The sequence below is a fragment of the Schistocerca serialis genome, chromosome 12, assembly GCF_023864345.2.
Source record: "Schistocerca serialis cubense isolate TAMUIC-IGC-003099 chromosome 12, iqSchSeri2.2, whole genome shotgun sequence".
In the NCBI taxonomy this organism is placed as follows: Eukaryota; Metazoa; Arthropoda; class Insecta; order Orthoptera; family Acrididae; genus Schistocerca; species Schistocerca serialis.
This window is the reverse complement of record NC_064649.1, coordinates 36,960,799-36,980,139: the sequence shown is the minus strand read 5'-3', so window position 1 is coordinate 36,980,139 and position 19,341 is coordinate 36,960,799. Positions and strand designations below refer to the sequence as shown.

Genomic DNA, 19,341 nt, shown 5'->3' with positions numbered 1-19,341 from the left:
CTCCTTAATGTCTTAACACCTTGTTCCTCCTCCTTGTCAGTGTTTCCCATATATTCCATTCCTTGTCAATGCTGGCGGAGAACCTGCTCTTTCCTTGAATTATCAGTCCAATTAATTTTCAGCATTCTTCTACAGCACCACATCTCCAATGTTCTGGATTTTTCCACAGTCCATGTTTCACTTCCACACAATGCTGTGCTCCAAACGTACATTCTCAGAAATTCCTTCCTCAAATTAAGGCCTATGTTTTATGCTGGTAGATTTCTGTTGCCCAGGAATGCCATAATGGTTAGTCTGATTTTCATGTTGTCCTCCTTCATCAGTCATGGGTTATTTTGCTTCCAAGGTAGCAGAATTGCTTGACTTCATCTACTTTGTGATCACCAATTCTGATATGAAGTTTCTCACTGTTCTCATTACTTTTGTCTTTTTATAGGTTACTGTCACTCTGTATCCTGTACTCATTAGACTGTTTATTCCAGTCAACATATTCTATAATTCTTGTTCACTTTAAATGAGGGTAGCAATGTTATTTGTGAATCTTATCAATTACATTCTTTCACCCTGAATTTTTATCATACCCTAGAAACTTTCTTTTACTCGTGCCATTGCTTCTTTCATGTATGTTCTCTTTGTTTCTTCTGCCAAGTTACTTTGCTTCCACTGTGGCAAAGTTCCTTCATTTTGTGTACTTTGTGGTGACTAATTTCAATGTCAGTTCTCTACAAATGTCATTTCTATAATCACAGAACTTGCTGAACGTCACTTTTCCAGCAGATGGCTCTTCAACTACTTGGGACGAGAAAATGATGGATGACACCACTGCACAGTTGATACTTTCGACTCCAGTCCCAATCACAGCACCAGTTTTCATCGCCTGCAATGATGTGACTGCCTCTGGCTGCTGAGTCTGGCCACGCAGGCCAGGGACAGTTGTTATGTGTGTGAGAGAGAGAGAGTCATGCTTGTGTGAATGTGTGTATGTTTTTTTCTAATTCTGAAGAAGGAATTTCTTGTCCAAAGACTTACATGCATACCTATCTTCTCCCCGTGCCTGTCTGCGACTCAGTGTCTCCTCTATACGGTGAGTGACAATCCATACTTTTCATAATATTGTTGCTATTCCATCCTTGACTTTCCATTCTTTTATATTGCAATATATTGACACAAAAGCGTTTTATTTCTTTGTTTCATCTGGGACAATGTGTAGTGTCATCATTTTAACTTCAAATGGATCTTTGTGATGTATTAGCCAATAGCCAGAAACTCATGGATGATGTCAGCTGTATTGTCAGGATTATCTCAGTGGAGTACGTAAATATTAATAATGAATAAAAACTAAATATAAAAAAACTGAGAAGTCATTGAGAATATTTAAGCTCTGCAACACATGTAAAGCAGAAGATAAGTATTTGTCAATATGTCAAACATTACAGGTCATGGCATTAATGCTGTCTAATGGAGAATGAACACTATACGTAAATAAAAGATAAATATAGGGTGCTTACAGATGAACCTCTTTAAATAAAAAAGGCTTTTCATACCAAGTGTTATCCTTTTTATAACATTTAACACTTACTGACAGATTAAAACTGCATGTTAGTTCAGGACTGAAACCCTGAACATTTGCCAATCACAGGCAAGTGCTCTTGCTGCTGAATTATCCAAACTAAGGACCGGCCCTCACAGCTTTACTTCCGCCAGTACCTCATCTACTACCTTCAAAATTTCACAGATCTCCTCCATACCTTGTGGGACCAACACTCCAGGAAGGAGGCTAAGTCAACATCCTCTGCAAAATCATTTCTACTTTGTTTGCTGATGACCCTGTAGTCCTATCTGAGGTGCAAAAGGACTCAGAAGAGCAGATGAAGAGAAAAGATAATGTTCAGAAAAGAAGTTATTGGATAAATCTCAGTAACATGCCCTGACCGGCACAAAAAATGCAACACTTCTATTTCTTACAAAAACTGAAATTTATGGCACTTTCATGAGACTAATCCATTATCTTATGATGGAATATTGTGTTACAGTCCCATCTAAGTGTTCAACAATGATAAAAGAAAGATGATTTTTAACAAATTAAGCAGAGATGCACACTTCAAGGAAATTTTGACTAAGCTCATAAAGCTAATGCACATCTGATTCGATGTTATACACTTCGCACTTTACTTCATAGACCTCGGAGATGATCTCAGAGACCTCTGACCACATCTTCAAAAGCATGTATTGCCACCTGTTCCACCAATGATAGCATTCAACCTTTCAGGCATCCTCCTGATTAATGTGGTAATGGGCTGTTCATGAATCTTATCCCATTCTTCCATAGGTCCTGTAGGGTCTCTGGATAGTGCTGATGGGCTCTTCTCCCCAGCCGTGCTCAACAGGATTCAAATCAGGGCTCTGAACAGGCCACCCTGTAACATGAATCCCTGTTTCATCTAAGAACTCTTGCACAATCCCCACAACATGTGGGCGTGCATTGTTGTGCATTAGTGTAAAATCATCTCCAATAAATGAAGTGAAAGGCATAACATGCTCCAGAATGATTTGCTCCACATACCAATGTGCTGCAAAGCTCCCACGTTCCATGAAGATCAAATCCATGCTTGCAGCTGTATTGATTCCTGCCCACACCATCATAGAACCACACTGAAAATGCATCCTGGATGAGAATGTGCAATGAGAATACCTTCTCCAGACCCTCTCTCTTCCATCAGGTGATCACAAGCCAAATCGTGACTCATCAGTCAACAACTCTTGAACCCACTGTTGTACTGTTCAGCCATGATGTTCCCTTGTGAAACATAGTTGAGCTGTGCGATGCTCTCTGGTAAGTTCTGGACCTGTAGCAGGTCTTCTGGACCTAAGATTGGCTTCTTCCAGTCTTCTTCGAATGGTTCTCTCACAAACATTGGCCCCTCAAACCTGGTGGATTCGATTTTGTGCTTCAGTAGTGGTGGTCTGGCAGTTGTGGAGAACTTGTAGTGGTAAGAAGTTGCCATCTTCCTCTAACGTTGCTCTTCTTGGGCCTTTTTCTGGTCTCCTTGTAAAGCCTCGTGCAGTTCTGGAAATTGAGGAAGGTGTAATTCCCAACACTTCTGCAACGTAATGTACGTTGCGGCCATATTTCACCAAAGCCACAGCTTTCACAGCTTGTTCAGTGCTTAATGGTATGTTTACTCCACAAAGCCAATTACGACAATCACAGAAAGATCCTACAAACACGTGTGACTAAAAGAGAGCAATTCAGGGTACAATAGTAAGCACTATGGGAACAGGAATACATTACTCTCTCACATTTAGTGATGCATTTTCCAGGTTGCTTGGGGAAAAAACAACTGAAGCTAGTGCACTAAAAAATCAACACTTCATTGCTTGCTCACAAAGTAACACCAATAATATACCCCTCTCAAAAAATAGGTTGAAGTGCTTCACTTTGATTAAATAGATAATTACACATAATTTATTGGTTGTTGTGTTTTCCGTGCAGGTCAGTGGAGAAGAGGGGGCAATATACAGAAACATTGCAAGAAATCCGTGTTTGAACATAAATGGAGATGCTAGTCAACCTGAAGGCTGACTCTTGTATTTGACCATGAAAGGCACCTGTGCAATGTCCTCAACACATTGTCAAGTGTCACTCACATTTAGAATAGTTTTGTGTGTAGCTGCGACTGCATCAGGTCAGAGCTCAGTGAAATCAAACATGGGCAAGTTGTTGGCACTTGCACGGTGGGTGCTTCTGTAATTAAGCTGGCTGAAGTGTTCGGTTTCTCAAGAGACATTGTATCGAAGATTTATACCGCATAGAGGGACAGAGGAAAAACATCATCTGCTAAGTCACAATGAGGACAAAAGTGGGTTTTGAGTGATTGAGACAGATGGTTATTCAAGAGGATTACGATAAAAAATAGAATGACAACAGCTGCGAAAGTAACTGCAGAACTCAATGTTGCACTAGTGAACTCTGTCAGCATCAAAACAAGATAAAAGGGGCTTAAGAAGCAGGGAATTGCAGGTTGAACTGGTATTCTAAAACTACTCATCAGCGATGCAAATGCTCATAGGAGGAAGAGGAAGAGATTAGTGTTTAATGCCCCATTGACAACGAGGTCATTAGAGATGGAGCACAAGCTCGGATTGGGGAAGGGAAGTGGCCGTGCTCTTCTGAAGGAACCATCCCAGCATTTGCCTTAACTGATTTCCCACAGCAGGCAAACACGGTGCTGAGGCATGAAACTAGGACCATGGAGCAATGGAAGAAAGTCATTAGATCGGATGAGTCTTGCTGCACACAGTTTCCAAATTCTGGCGAAATTTACATCTCAAGAGTAAAAAAGAAGCAGGCACACAGTCATGATTTGGGCAGCCGTAGTAAGGAATTCCATAGATTTAATGGTTACTATGCAAGGACACATTAATGCCAAAGATTATTTGACTGTTCTGGCTGATCAGGTGCATCCCATGGTACAGTGTTTGTTCCCCAATGGTGATCCTGTTTTCCAAGATGACAGAGCCCCTGTTCACGCAGCTCGCATTACACAGGACTGGTTCTGTGAGCTCAAGAGTAAACTGTCACATCTCTCCTCACCCATACAGGCATCAGATCTCAGTATAATCAAGGCCTTTGTGGTTTACTTTGGAGATTTTCGCTCGACGAAAGATCTGTACCCGAAGACTGGAAAGTTGCACAGGTCACACCAATATCCAAGAAGGGCACTAGGAATAATCCACTAAATTACAGGCCCATATTATCAACATCGATGCAGCAGGTTTCCGGAACATATATTGCATTCGAACATTATGAATTACATCGAAGAGAACAGTCTACTGATGCACAGTCAACACGGATTTAGAAAAAATCATTCTTGTGACACAACTAGCACTTTACTCACAAGAAGTGGTGTGCGCTACTGACAAGAGATTTCAAATTGATTCCATATTTCTAAATTTCCAGAAGGCTTTTGACACTGTACCACACGTGAAGCTTTTAGTGGAACTGCGTGCTTACGGAATATCATCTCAGTCACGTAACTGAAATTCATGATTTCCTGTCAGAAAGGTCACAGTTCACAGTAAGTGATGGAAAGTCTTCAAGTAAAACAGAAGAAATTTCTTGCAGTCCCCAAGGTAGCATTATAGGCCCTCTGCTATTCCGTATCTATATAAATAATTTAAGACAATCTGAGCTGGCATCTTAGGTTGTTTGCAGATGATGCTGTTGTTTATTGTCTAGTGAAGTCATCAGAAGATTAAAAAAAAAAACTGCAAAACGATTTTGAAAAGATATCTGTATTGTGCAAAAATTGGCAATTGACCCTAAATAATGAAAAGTGTGAGGTCATCCACATGAGTGCTAAAAGGAATCTGTGAAACTTCAGTTGCACGATAAATCAATCAAATCTAAAGGCCGTAAATTTAACTAAATATCTAGTAATTGTGATTACGATCAAGTTAAATTGAAAAGAACATACAGAAAACACTGTGGGGAAGGCAAACCAATGACTGCTATTGGTAGAACACTTAGAAAATGTAACAGATCTATTAAACAGAATGCCCTAACTACACTACACTTATCCGTCCTCTTTTGGAGTACTGCTGTGCAGTCTGGAATCCTTATCCGATAGGATTAATGGAATACATTGAGGAAGTTCATTGGAGAGCTGCACATTTTGTATTATCATGAAATAGGGGAGAGATGTCACTGACATGATACAGTATTTGGGTTGGACACCAAAAAGGTAAGGTTTTACGAAATTTGAATCACCAACTTTTTCTTCTGAATGCAAAAATATTTTGTTGATGCTTATTTGCATACGGAGAAATGATCATAATAATAAAACAAGGGAAATCAGAGCTCGGACTGAAAGATATGTGTTTGTTTTTTCCATGCGCTGTTCGAGAATGAGAATTATTGTGAAGGTGGTTCGTTGAACCTGCCAGCTACTTAAATGTGATTTGTAGAGTATCCATGTAGATATAGATATATTTATCCATTGTGAGATAATAGCAAGTTGTTTTGAATGCCAACAGATTTCCTACACCATATTAGGCACAGTAATGTGTTGTTTCCATATTTTTGTCCACAACCTGTAGGAAAACATGAGGAGTAGTTGTAAATAACATTCCACTCCCTGCATTTTACCCCACTACCTTCAAAGTCTTAAAGAGTATTAAAGAGCATAGTCCAGGTAACACTGGCAAAAACTTTCTTCAAATGCAATAAATGTAGGTTTGCCTTCTTCACAAACACAGATGAATTAATACACACAAAACCATAACTAACACAACTTAACTTGATATTTTGCTGTACAAGTACAGTTGTACAGGGGCAGCTTGTGGCAGTGCGACACTGTCTGTAGTGTAGCATAGCGTGCTGTCAGTGAGTTACTTACTTGTTAGTGACCGGGGCGGGCCTTCGCAGGCCGATAGCCCCCAGCAGCGTGGAGCCCCACGTTCGGTCCTCGGCGAGGGCGAGCAGACGCGAAACGAGCGTCCGGAGGCAGGAGATGGCACCCTCCGTGTCCTCCGAGAATTCGCACTGCCGCTGTGCCAGCATCAGGCAGCGACCCCACAGCAATGCCAGTTTCGCCTCCACACTCTCTCTGCATGAAATAAACATGTTGGAGCAAAAATTAGTCATCCTCAAGAGATCTTTTTGTAATACTGTGTAACATCACGTCTAGGATAAGTAACTGGGTGAGGGTACACAAATTTCTAGCCAGCAGAAGCCACTCGTTGATGACTAGGCACTGACCAAGCAGCTTGACACACATCATCCTACGTTGTATGCACTCCTATTTTTCATGTATTAATGTCTATACAAAAGTTTCGCTAACTCTCTTCAAAATTTTGGTGTGACAAGTTCCTACATTAAGGTGGATGGTAGAAAAAAATTCCGCTGCAAAATTTTATTATTCATATCATTCAGTTTGTTGTCCTGGTTGCAGTGAGCTAGTTAGTTTCGTCAGAAATGACGGCGATCAAAAGTTATTGCAAGTGTAAAATTGTATACATCCAGCCACAGAGAAAATCTTATTAGGTAGTACATTAGATGAATTTGCAATTCCAAATAATGGCTACCATCAGCTGTACATTGGAATGACGACAATGAAAATTTGTGTCCGACCGGGACTCGAACCCGGATTTCCCCCTTATCGCGAGTGGTCGCCTTACCATTTGGCTATCCGTGCGCAACTCATGGCCAGACCCAAACTTCCATATGTCGTCAACCAACTAAGTTTGGGTCTGGCTGTGAGTTGTGCACTTACAGCTAAATAGTAAGGCGACCACTCGCGATAAGGGGGAAATCTGGGTTCAAGTCCTGGTCCGGCCCAAATTTTCACTGTCATCATTCCATTCTACAACCGATGGTAGCCATTATTTGCAGTTGTGAATGCATCTGGTGTGTTTCATAATGGCTGTGGTCACCGCAGTGCATCGTTGTCTGAATAACACAGGCACTGCAATATCGTATTAGGTAGTAGTTAATTTGGAAGGAAAGACCACTTAAAAATTAAAGAGCTAATTTTCTTCTTTCCAGTTAAGTATTTACACTAACTCAAACTTAATTAGTTTAAAAGATACAGTTAATTAAAGATTTCAATTGGTCCAAATTTTTAATGCCAATTACAGCCAAATTATTGTAAGTTCCTGGCATCTGTTCATATACTTTCGACAGCTTGATTTTTCTGGATGTGTTGACAGCCATATTAAAGAGCAAGGATCCTTACTTAAAAATTACTAAATTTTGAATAACTAAGTTTTAATATACAAAATGAATCCCATAGTCATAAACCTGGGATTCCCATTACATAGGCATAAATACTGGTAATATACTAATAAAATATAGTGACAAAATCACTGGCTGATAAAAGATGACTTTCAGACCTATAAAATTTGTAAACTACTACAAATTAATGAAGTTGAGTAATATCCTGGAGTGAGTCTTTATAAAGCCAAAGATCACACCATTTGTGTGAATCTAGTTTTATTTTTCACTCTTGCTTCGGTCTGTGCTTTCACTCATTCTGTTCAGTGACAGTTGTACAAAATCAGCACAGCAGGATGAGTCGATGTGACAAAATGGCAGAAAGGAGCTGTAATTTTTGTATGTGCTCATGACCACATCTTGAATGAATTTGTCCGTTTTGTTGAAGTATCAGCGTTTACTTCCAAATGTGTCTACAAGGAATGGTGTACCACTCACAGCCGTGTAACATGGATCAAGAAAAGCACTTGAAAGATGGGAGTGTCCACAACACAGTCATCGTGAAGATGTAGAATAATGGGCAACAGTTGGTCACCTAAAGCCTTGAAACAATTATGCTGGTTCACGTTCACAGTGATCTCAGTACCTCTAGTCTGAACTACACTCTTCACACATTGTGGATTAAAAGTATCTTTAGGCCATCAGAGTACTGACATGTGGCTCCAGTGAGCTACTGTTCAGTTTGTGTATTGTTTGGGCCACTGGTGACATGCAGCTTTATGTTCAGGTTTGTGCAATGGCCTTTTGCCGAGTACCAGACTCCAGAGGCTGCAGCATGCTGTTCCCTTCACAATGTTTACCTGGGAACTGTTTATTAAGGACCTGCATTCACTGAAAGAAGCAATTCCTCTCAGGTTTCAAACCGACTGTCACTGACAAGACATGACATTGGCCTCTGGTCCTTGCCAGTTAGGTCCTTTCTCGATCACTGTTCTTGAGCTATGTTACACAGCTTGCTTGAATAGTAAACCAATTCCTTGTAAAAAAATAGGGAAGTACACATTGATACATCAACAAAACAGATAAATTCATTCAAGTTATGGTCATGGGCACATCCAAAAATAGTAACTCCTTTCTTTGTCACATCAACCTATCTTACTGTGATGATTTTGTACATCTGGCTAGCACATATATACCACTTCACTGCCACAACTTGATCCAGTGGTGGAGGGTCACATGTTCCCAGTACTCATATAGTTATATGAAAACGAGCATGATATTTTTCCATAAGAAGAAGAAAAACTTAACACTCCTGTTTTCAGTAAACTCAACAAAAGATATTTCAAAACTAAACGTCTTTTGTCTAGATCACAAATCCTCTTTACTTAATGGGTGCACAACTGGGAAGGATTTGTTTTGTGACCAATATGTTTTACATGGAACGCTTCTCTGTTTTCATATATAAGTAACATTTATACCGGTTAAGTGGCGATACTTCAATTTGAATGAAAATCTCCATCTAACACATGAAGAGGAGTCACATCTTCACTATCACTTTTACAAAGTATGTCGAGCTGCGCCTTCCCAGATATACAAGATCTTTTTAGAATTTCTAAGAAATTGCAGATATATGTTTGCAATGAAAACCAATGCACATAAAATGTTAAGTATTGTGCAGATAGCAAAATGCTCAATGATCTACACATTGTCCACAGAACTGTCAGTTAACACAAACACACTGCAGGAAGTGACAAAGATCACACTACATCATCTGTTAAGGAACTAATTCAATGGGTGGCCATCAAATGGCAGGAGCCACAAGCAGAACTCACACATCCATAATGCCATTAGCTTGTCATAAGATGAGCAGCGCGTGTGCACATGTCTGTTTATTATTGACGAGGGCCTTAATGGCTGAAAGCTATAATTGCGAGACTCTTTTTGTTGCGCCTATCTGCGACTCAGTAGAGCATCTCCGCTGTATGGTGAGTAGCTACTTTCCTTCTCATAATAAGTGAAATGATAATGAAAGACCAAGAATGAAGTGCTCAGATTACAAAGCATGTGTGACAAGGAAGCAGTCTCTCTCTCTCTCTCCCCCACTGTTCAACAGGTACATCAAAGAAGCGATGACAGAAATAAAAGAAACATTCAGGAAAGATATTAAAATTCATGCTAGAAAAACATCGATGACACGGTTTGCTGATGACTTGGCTATAACAAATGGATACTAGGAAGAATAGCAGGATGAACTGCTTGGAATTAAGGTTTAAAATAAACTGAAGAAAGATGAAAGTACTAACAAGCGAAAGAAATTAGATTAGTGATAAATCATATATAGTCTGTATTCCTGAGATGTTTTGAGTCTCACTTTTATTTATGATAATGATGTAGGCCAAAACCTACGCTGGTACAAATTTTAATTCATTGCCTTGGCCTACATCATTATCATAGATTAATGATAAACCTAATATCAAAGTTGGAACCACAAAATAGATGAAGTGAAGAAGTTCTGCTACCTTGCAAGCAAGAGGACAGGCAAAGAGGGCATTTCTGGCCAAAAGAAGTCTCCTAGCACTAAATATAATGGGAAAAATAATGCGAAATTAGATGTTTTTAGTGGAATAACCCTAAATCGGTATTTTTTACAAGATATTGCAAAATCTGTAATTTTGCTGTACAAAAATGTAATAAATCTAAGGATGGCAGTTTATTAATATTAGTAACTCATTGTTACTGAATGTTAAAAGTCTGAGGTTCATGTCTAATCGTAACTGACAGTTCATTTCCTACATAATGAACTTTGACATGATGACAAAGACAGCACGGAATTTGGCAAACCAAAATTGTCAGAAAAAACACCAAACTTGGGCATGAAATAAAATGATTTTTTCCTGTCTCTGTACATAATGATGTTGAAAATTACGTGGACTGATTAGATAAGAAATGAGATGATTTTCCATACTATCAGTGGGGAAGAAATATGTGGAGGACAGTGACAAGAAGGGACAGGATTACAGGACAAGTTAAAACTTCAGAGATAAGCTGTGTGGTAGTGGTGGGAGCTGTGGAGGATAGAAACTGTAAGGGAAGGCAGCCAACAAATAACTGAGGACACTGAGTGGAAGTGCTACCCTGAGGTGAAGAGGCTGTCACAAGAGGTTGGAAAATGAATACTGCATCATGTGGTGATGAGCCCAGGTGTAATTTTCTGGACAGCCAGTTCTGTTACCCTATCAGCAAACACAGCGGATGCAACATACCCAGGCTTGACGGCGCCCATCCAGTCGGTGAGCTTGGCGAGCACGGCGGCCTCCTCACGGATGTCGCGACAGGAGGGCAGCTTCTTGAGCAGCAGGGCGTGCAGCGTCAGCACGTGGCCGCCCGAGGTCAACGCCTCTTCCAGAGCCGGTGTCAGTGCGGGTGGCGAGAGCATCGACACCGCACACTGCCACGTCGGGCGCGGGTCCGTCTCAGTCCCTGTGAGCAAAAAATGGAGAACAGTTCCATCTGAGAACTTGCTGACAGCACCTATTAATTTATTTACCTTTAGGTTTATTACAGTCATCTGCTACAATGATGTAGTTACACATTCTGATTATCTTTTCCTTAGTGTATGTCTCTAAAACTTCGACCAAAATGTACAAACTGTAAGAAATGATAAAAATATATGCCCAACTTTTTGAAGCAGAACTTTCAAAAAGCCTGCATGTGAACACAGCATATTAATCTTACTGCTCCCTTCTGTAAAATCAATACTTTTTTTCTAAGTAATGGTTAACTCACAAAATTATTACACAACATGCCAGGTGAAAATCAGCAAAATATGTTAGGGGGTTGATTCGCTTGTTTTCAAGCAATTATACAAAGAGAAAAAAGTAGCTGAAAATAATTGTTTGAGTAGCTCACTAATATGCTTCTGTCAATTCAAGTTTTCATCAACATAGGTACCCAAAATTTAAAGCATTCTGTCCTATTTACTGACACATGTTCATGAGCTATATCAGTTGTCAGTATGACCTGTTGTGCAAAACTGAAGGTAGTTCGTTTTCTCAAAATTAAGGGAGAGACATCTTTCACAGAACCACTTAAGACTTCTTTGAAAAGTATTAATAATTTCTTCTGCATATTTATTTATTTATTGCTTATTTAACCTGACCAGATTAGGGCCTTAATGACAGGAGCAACACAGACAAAAGATATTACAAAAGTTTGCAATAATAATAATAGGACACCAATAACAATAATAAAAATGATAGTTTTAATAGTAAAGGGCATTTAGAATTGTATGTATCAGACTAGAACAGGGGCGGGCAAACATTGCACGCGGCTCATGAGCACACAGCGCTGCACGTGTGCTGCTCGCGTGCAATCGTCGAACGGGACAGTGCCGACAGCCTGCAGGTTGCGGCAGTGTAGTACCAGGCTAAGCTGCGGACGTTGAAGCGAAGCGACCACTACGTAGTGAACGTTGTATTTCAATAACCAGAAAATGCAGAGTGAATCAAGGAAACAGAGAATTGGAGATTTGCAATCTTTTAAAAAGGAATGGGAGAATCATTTGTTCTCTGTGGAAAAACGTGAAAATTGGAAATGTATAATATGTAACAGTATTGTTGCTGGGGAGCGGAAGTTTAATATTGAACGCCATTATAATAAATTTCAGTATGTTGCCGTTCTTAGTGCAATAAAAGACGAATTTCTCAAGCGATTTGGGGATATATCTTACTTATCCCAAGGTTTTGAATAGTTCTCGAGAGAATCTGGTTTCTGTAGATGATATTCATCTCAGTTTGCAAATGGAATTAATAGATCTACAGTGTAATTCTCGTCTGAGAGACAAATTCCTTTTGGCAAGATGTGTAATAGATTTTTATCACGACTTTCCACAGTAAGAGTTTCCTCGTCTCCATCATGAAGCCATGAAGAGAGTCAATGTTGGGCTTGACATACTTTTGTGAGTGATTTTTTTCTGTTATGAAAATTAATAAGTCTCGGTTAAGAGCAAACATCAGTAATGAAAATTTACGTAACTGTTCACATTTGTCTGTATGTAGAAATTTTGTTCCAGACATTAAACGTATTGTAAACTCCACCTGTGTTAATTAAATAAAACGTATCATAGGTAATAGGTACTCTTTCAAACCATGATTTCTGTCAAGCACTCCTACTAACCTTATTCCTTCATTTAATAAAGCAGGCCAGGAAACAAAACGCATTACAGAGGAAGAAGCGGAGAGACAGTATGTTGGGGAGGGGTGAGAAGCGGGTGGCCAGCTTGCCCCTGTGTGCACGCAGATCACCTGTTAACTGCACACGTGCATGTGCACCGCACACGTGCAGAATTCCTGCCCACCCCTGGACTAGAACATTTAAAACCATGTTTAGTATTATCAGAAGTGGAACGAGTAAAGGAGGAGGAGAAGATTGAAATGATAGTGACAGTAGCTGTTATGAAAGAACAGGATATTAGTAGAGAACTCTGTCAACAAGTGGTAGGGAGGGGGAGGGGGGTCTGACAAGAATAAGCTGCACAGAGTGTAGGTGATCACATATTCATCATATTTTCTTCGACAAAGGTATATGGCATTCTGGTTGGTTGGTTGGTTTGGGGAAGGAGACCAGACAGCGTGGTCATCGGTCTCATCGGATTAGGGAAGGATGGGGAAGGAAGTCGGCCGTGCCCTTTCAGAGGAACCATCCCGGCATTTGCCTGGAGTGATTTAGGGAAATCACGGAAAACCTAAATCAGGATGGCCGGACGCGGGATTGAACCGTCGTCCTCCCGAATGCGTATATGGCATTCTGCAAATAGGGTATTACATTGTCATCAAATTTTCTTTGACATCAATAGTTCCTTTTGAATGGCCAAAGAAGATTCTGTCCTGTGCTTTTCAGTTGCACGTACCACAAATGCATTGTATTTACATTTGGAACAGAAGCAGAAGAAAAGAAAAAGGAAACATACCTAGCCGAAGCCATGGGTTTGACAGCAACATGCTAAAAACATCCAACATAATCTGTTACAGAAGTTGCAAGTTGAGGACATAAAGGCATATGAAAATTACTTGTGAATGGACGATAATACGTTTCAATATCTGCTCAAGAAAGAGCCTTCTCATATTACAAAGCGGAACACTCGCCTCAGAAATGCTATATCCGCAAAAAAACAGACTTACAATAACACTGTGATTTCTAGCAACACGAGAAAACTACTCTAGTTTACAGTATAGCACTCAAATGCCACAGTGCACATTGATGAAAATAATACCAGGAATGTGTGAAGCTATTTATAACACACTGAAGGAGGAATATCTGAATGCAAATAACTGATTAGGACATACTACAGCCATTAAGGAATATTTTTATTTCTAGAAAAGTTGTAGATTTTATCCATTATATCCTCAGCATTACCCTCGCTTCTTATTCTATTTTTGTATTTGCACAGTGCTTCACCTGGCTCAGTCATTTCTATCCATTTACTGTAGATGCGACACACCATGTAAACTACGAAGCCTCTTGAGTCTATGATGTTCCAAGCTGGGCACATGTGTCAAAGTCTAGAATGTTTTATTTCACTTTTCACTTGACAGCTGCTCTAAATTCTGATCACTCCTTTTTAGCAACATAATTTTACGATTTATCAAAATTTCATTCTGATGAAGACACCCCTAGTACGTATTGAAACCTAGGTCAATATACCTACCAATTTTGTGTAACTGGTTGGCTGTATAATTCTATATTGAAACTGGAGTGATATGGTTGAAAAAGCACACGAGATCTGTTCAAAAACCTCCGGAACATTCGTAATTTTAGATCAGTAGTGTTGGAATGAAATGCATTTGGCATCCTTGCACACAACTGTGTTTAATGTGCAACTGTCAGAAGTTTCATTGTCTTATGTCTGTTATTGGTCAGTTCTGTTTTGAGTAGAAAGTTGTGTCACACAGTTTTCAAATTTCAAGATAGCTGGGGTGTGGTGTGCGTACTGTAAGACCTTCGGTACACACACCATCAGATTATTTGACTTGTCGCTCTAATGAAGTAGGCGAGTGTCAGCAATATGTCTTGTGGTCTTATCGTGGCGTGTTTATCTTCTGCTGTTAGGTCAGATGATAGAAATGCCACTTGCATGCTTAGAGTAGCAGATTGACGGTGACCAACTTTAAACAGAACTTGATTAATTTTCACACACATTTATTAAAATTATAAAAAGGCATAGATATTACGTAACTTGATTCTGGATGCTGTTTACAATGAACAATCTGAAGTTTCTTTGGTCTTGGTATGTTAATCTTATTCTCACATACCTCTGATACTTGACAAAATGTCTATACATTGTACAGAAAGATGATAATCTTATTAGGCGCAGACTGAAACTTGACTATAGACCGGTACAGACTAATGTAGACTGGTACAGACTAATGCAGACAGACTAATCGGAGGTCTGTACACTCGTTATAATACTTCGTGCGTTCATGTATCACTGCGCGAGTGTGATCTGGGAGGAGAAAAGGTTCTATGTTAGCAGCAATCTCATTGGCTGCGTTACATATTAATACGTGGATCGGCGGAAGCAGAATTTGGTCCGTCTTTATGGCACCGCCATCTCGTAGAGCGGAGACGGACGAGTGCTGCGCCTGCGTTGTTGTGCTTAGCGGAGTGCGCTCTAGTGGGAAAGTTGTGTACGCACTGACTACGCGGAACTATGTACACAACATGAGGTAAAGAAGCAATGCGTCTGCATTAAATTTTGCATGAAATTCAATAAAACCTTTACAGACACGCAAAATGGTGCTGGAAGCCTACTGTGATGAGTGCTTAAGCTGTATTCCATGTTACAAATGGTTCACACGGTTTAAAAATAGCCAGATGGAAATCAAAGATAACCCTTGTTCAGGACACCCTTTGACGTCCACCTATGACGCCCATGTCAGAAACGTCAAATAAATTGTGTGTGCCAATCAAAGATTGAGTGAATGAAAGACTGCAGAAGAATGTAACATTTCAGTTGGATCAAGTCATGAAATCCTGACACAGCATCTTAGGATACATTGTGTTGCTGCCAAGTTCGTCCCACGGCTCAAGTCAAGACCTGAAAGACCTTCGCCTCGAATTCTGTGAAGAGCTGTTGAATCATGAAAATGAGAATGAGATGTCCCTTACACGAATCATAACTGGTGATGAGATGTGGGTCTATGGTTATTTTGAAGGATTAATTCATCATGAATTTGTGCCATGGGGACAAACTGTTAATGGTTGGTTGGGTTGATATGGGGGAAGAGACCAAACAGCGAGGTCATTGATCTCATCGGATTAAGAAAGGATGGGAAGGAAGTCGGCCATGCCCTGGAAAAGGAACCACCCCGGCATTTGCCTGAATCGGTTTAGGGATATGACGTAAAACTAAATCAGGATGGCCAGACACGGGATTGAACCGTCGTCCTCCTGAATGCATGTTCAGTGTGCTAATCAGCCCACTCGGTAAACTGTTAACCAATGGTACTAGCCGGGCCTGTTAAGATACCTGAAATGTGGTGAGACAGTTCATGGCTCTTGCATCACAATAATGTAGCCGCACATTCATCCCTGTTGGTGCGTGACTATTGCCCCAAAAACTAAATCACTGTGCTGCCTCATTCTCTGTACTCTCCAGACCTGGGCCCTGCAGCTTTTTTTATTTCCAAAGTTGAAAACGTCATTGAAAGATTTGCAACAATAGGCAAGATAAAAGAAAATTTGCAGATGGTGCTTCACGTGATCCAGCAAGAGGCGCACCTAGACCACTTCCAGAAGTGGAAATGGTGTTGGGAGCAGTGTATCAACTGTGGAGGAGAGTCTTTCAAAGGAGATCATGCACAATAAGTAAAAGGTAAGCATATAAAAATTTTGTGGTCAAAGTTCAGAAACTGTTTGAACAGACCTCACACATCACAAATGTATCATATTTAATCATTAATTGTCAGTTCCATACTGCTCGAGTTTTCGTATGAAAGTCAAGTATGGTGAGTATTAGAGTCTTTGTTTTTAAGCTCCAAAGGAGATACTTTTTATTTCTGTAGTGAGTGAAATGATGCTGACACTTTCTTACCAACTGCAGCTGTGTGTTCAGTTGAGTCTAAATAATGGTCTAAATAATTGCAGAAGAAGAAAAGGTTAGTTCTGTGCCATTTAGGATTAATGGTGGAAGGGTGTTTCTGAACTGTGGGGTAATAAGTCTTTTGTGAGCAATTGTGATTGCTTGTGCTTTAGATGGGTTAAGTTTTAAACCTATGCTCTGCACCCACACTGATAGGGCAAGTAAATCAGCATTTACAAGCTGGATGTCAGTGCACATGTTTGTTGGATTTGTACTCAGATATAACTGAATGTTGTCATTGTATACATGATATTTGCAGTGGGAGAGAATAGCTGACACATTAACATACAATAATAAGAGTAATGGGCACATTACTTGGCCCTATGCAACCTCTGATACTACATCCCTCCATAAAGACCTTTTTGTTCCCATCATTAGACACTGTTTGTGAGATGTAAAGTACGAGTGGAACCACTGTACAGCACTTCAAGAAAAAATTTGGCTTGTGAGTTTAGCAAGCAGAATCTCAAAGTCAAGAGCATCAAAAGCTTTGCTAAAATCCAAAATAGCATATAATAGTCAGCTGCTGTTTATCCGTGGCTTTTTTCAGTACATCCGTAACTTTCATAGCAGTAGCTAGTCTTTGGCAAAGCTGTAGTCTTATGAAATTACTCACTGACAATACGGATCTATCCTGTGGCTTATTGATTCCTTACCTAGTCCACCCTGGTGGTCCTCCGGCTCAGGCATGCGGAAGAAAGCCTCGAGCGCTGCCTCGAGCACGGCACCCAGGGCCTGCGGGCTCGGCGCCAGCGTCGGCGCGGCTACCTTGAGCAGCGAACGCAGCACGCAGCTGCGGCCGTCACGGCTCGCCAGCCAGCTGCAGAGTTCACTCAGGGCAAGCGGCGCCAGTGACTGGGGCTGTGCGGCCAGCGGCACCACCTCCGACAGTAGGAAGCCGCACTCTGCTACTTGCTGCGGGGATGGCACACCTGTGGATGGACAAGTGCAAGTGATTTAGGGTCGAGTAGGTTTGGACAGGACTGCATAATATATCTAAGGTACATTAATTAATTTCAGTGGGTATCACCTCTTCATTTTACGTTGTGGCTTGGCATCAGTACGTAAAATTATCATTTTCATACATAAAATTTAGACAAATTATTACAGATTTTGACTATCTAACATAGTTGATGGGAACGCAGCTGTTTATTACAACAACAATAAATAGAATGCAAGGACTGTTTTGTAAGCTTTAATTCCATGATCAATTTTGAGACTTCTTGTCATCAGAGATATCAGTGCACATAGTACACCTTTTGCCAAGAATCACATGTCAATAGTGTACTGTGGTTATCAATATCCCCAAGAAACCGCCATGATGATGCCTCAGTGGTGTAATTTAATGGCACCTTTGTGACTCACAGTTATCCAAGAGCACATTCACCTACAATAGATCGGATCGAATATGTGGCGTGGAATAACTATACACTGTAGTATTAATAGTTCCTTGTGATTCCAGTAACTATTTATCTACTTTTGACATTCTCATGATGAAATTCCTCAGAGAATATGATTATGCAGTATACTTTGTCATATGATGTTCCAACAAGTCAGTAGTGGGCTACTGATCATTTCACAATCTGACTGTATAGCCTATTGGGCACAAAATATACTGTAAACAGGACAGACGCTCACAGCATACATCCTTTGCAGCATTTGCATAATCATGCACCTTTCTTGTCAGTTTGAATATTGTGTGAATATCATGTCTTCCAAGCACTGCAACTGTTTTTACAAATGTGAGGAAAACTTTCCATTTATTTGATTCTTTTTCACCAAGAGCTCTAGAGCTTTTAGGCAGTAGTGCTCTATTTATCTCTTTGTCAGAGTAGCTATTTCTTTTGAAGCTAGTTGAATTATTGAGCCTGCCAATTACCATAGTTTTGGCAGAATATTGTCAAATGATATTTCACAAAACAGAAATTCCAGTCATGTGTAACGGCTGCTACTGCCACCACAGTTTGTGTCCAGTCACTCACAAATGAGACTGGAACTGAAATTGTGGGTAAAAAAGTGAAAGCAATATGTTGAACTCCATTTTTAAACATTCCTTCACAAAAGAAAACACGAGAATTGCCCCTATTTAATCCTTGCACCACTGAAAACATGAGTGTTAGTATCACTGATGTTGAGAACAGCTGAAGTTAAAAACTAAACAAAGCTTCAGGGCCCATGAAATTCCTATCAGGTTCTATACTGAATTTGCGGCTGAGTTAGCTCCTCTTGTACAAAAAATTGTGCCCAGTAGCGGGAAGAAAGCACAGGTCACACCCATTTACAAGCAGGGTGATATAAGTTATCCACAAAACTACTGTCCAATATCCTTGACATCAATTTGTTGTACAACCTTCTAACATATTCCGAGCTCAAATATAATGAACTATCTTGAACAGAATGACCTCCTCCATGCCAACTAGCACAAATTCTAGAAGCATCAATCATGTTAAACCCAACTCACACTGTTGTCATGTGAAATACTGAAAGT

The 19,341-nt window shown here is 40.2% G+C and overlaps 1 protein-coding gene across 1 annotated transcript in view; it reads right to left on the bottom strand.

Annotated features, from left to right (window-relative positions):
* Positions 1 to 19,341, bottom strand: part of LOC126428401 (ectopic P granules protein 5 homolog) — a 359,767-nt gene that overhangs the window by 41,198 nt on the left and 299,228 nt on the right. The window contains exons 37-39 of the mRNA XM_050090322.1: positions 17,510 to 17,785; positions 10,978 to 11,194; positions 6,399 to 6,608 (exon numbers count right to left, since the gene is read on the bottom strand). Coding sequence (XP_049946279.1) covers positions 6,399 to 6,608; positions 10,978 to 11,194; positions 17,510 to 17,785 — 703 coding nt within the window. The remainder of the gene's footprint in view (positions 1 to 6,398; positions 6,609 to 10,977; positions 11,195 to 17,509; positions 17,786 to 19,341) is intronic.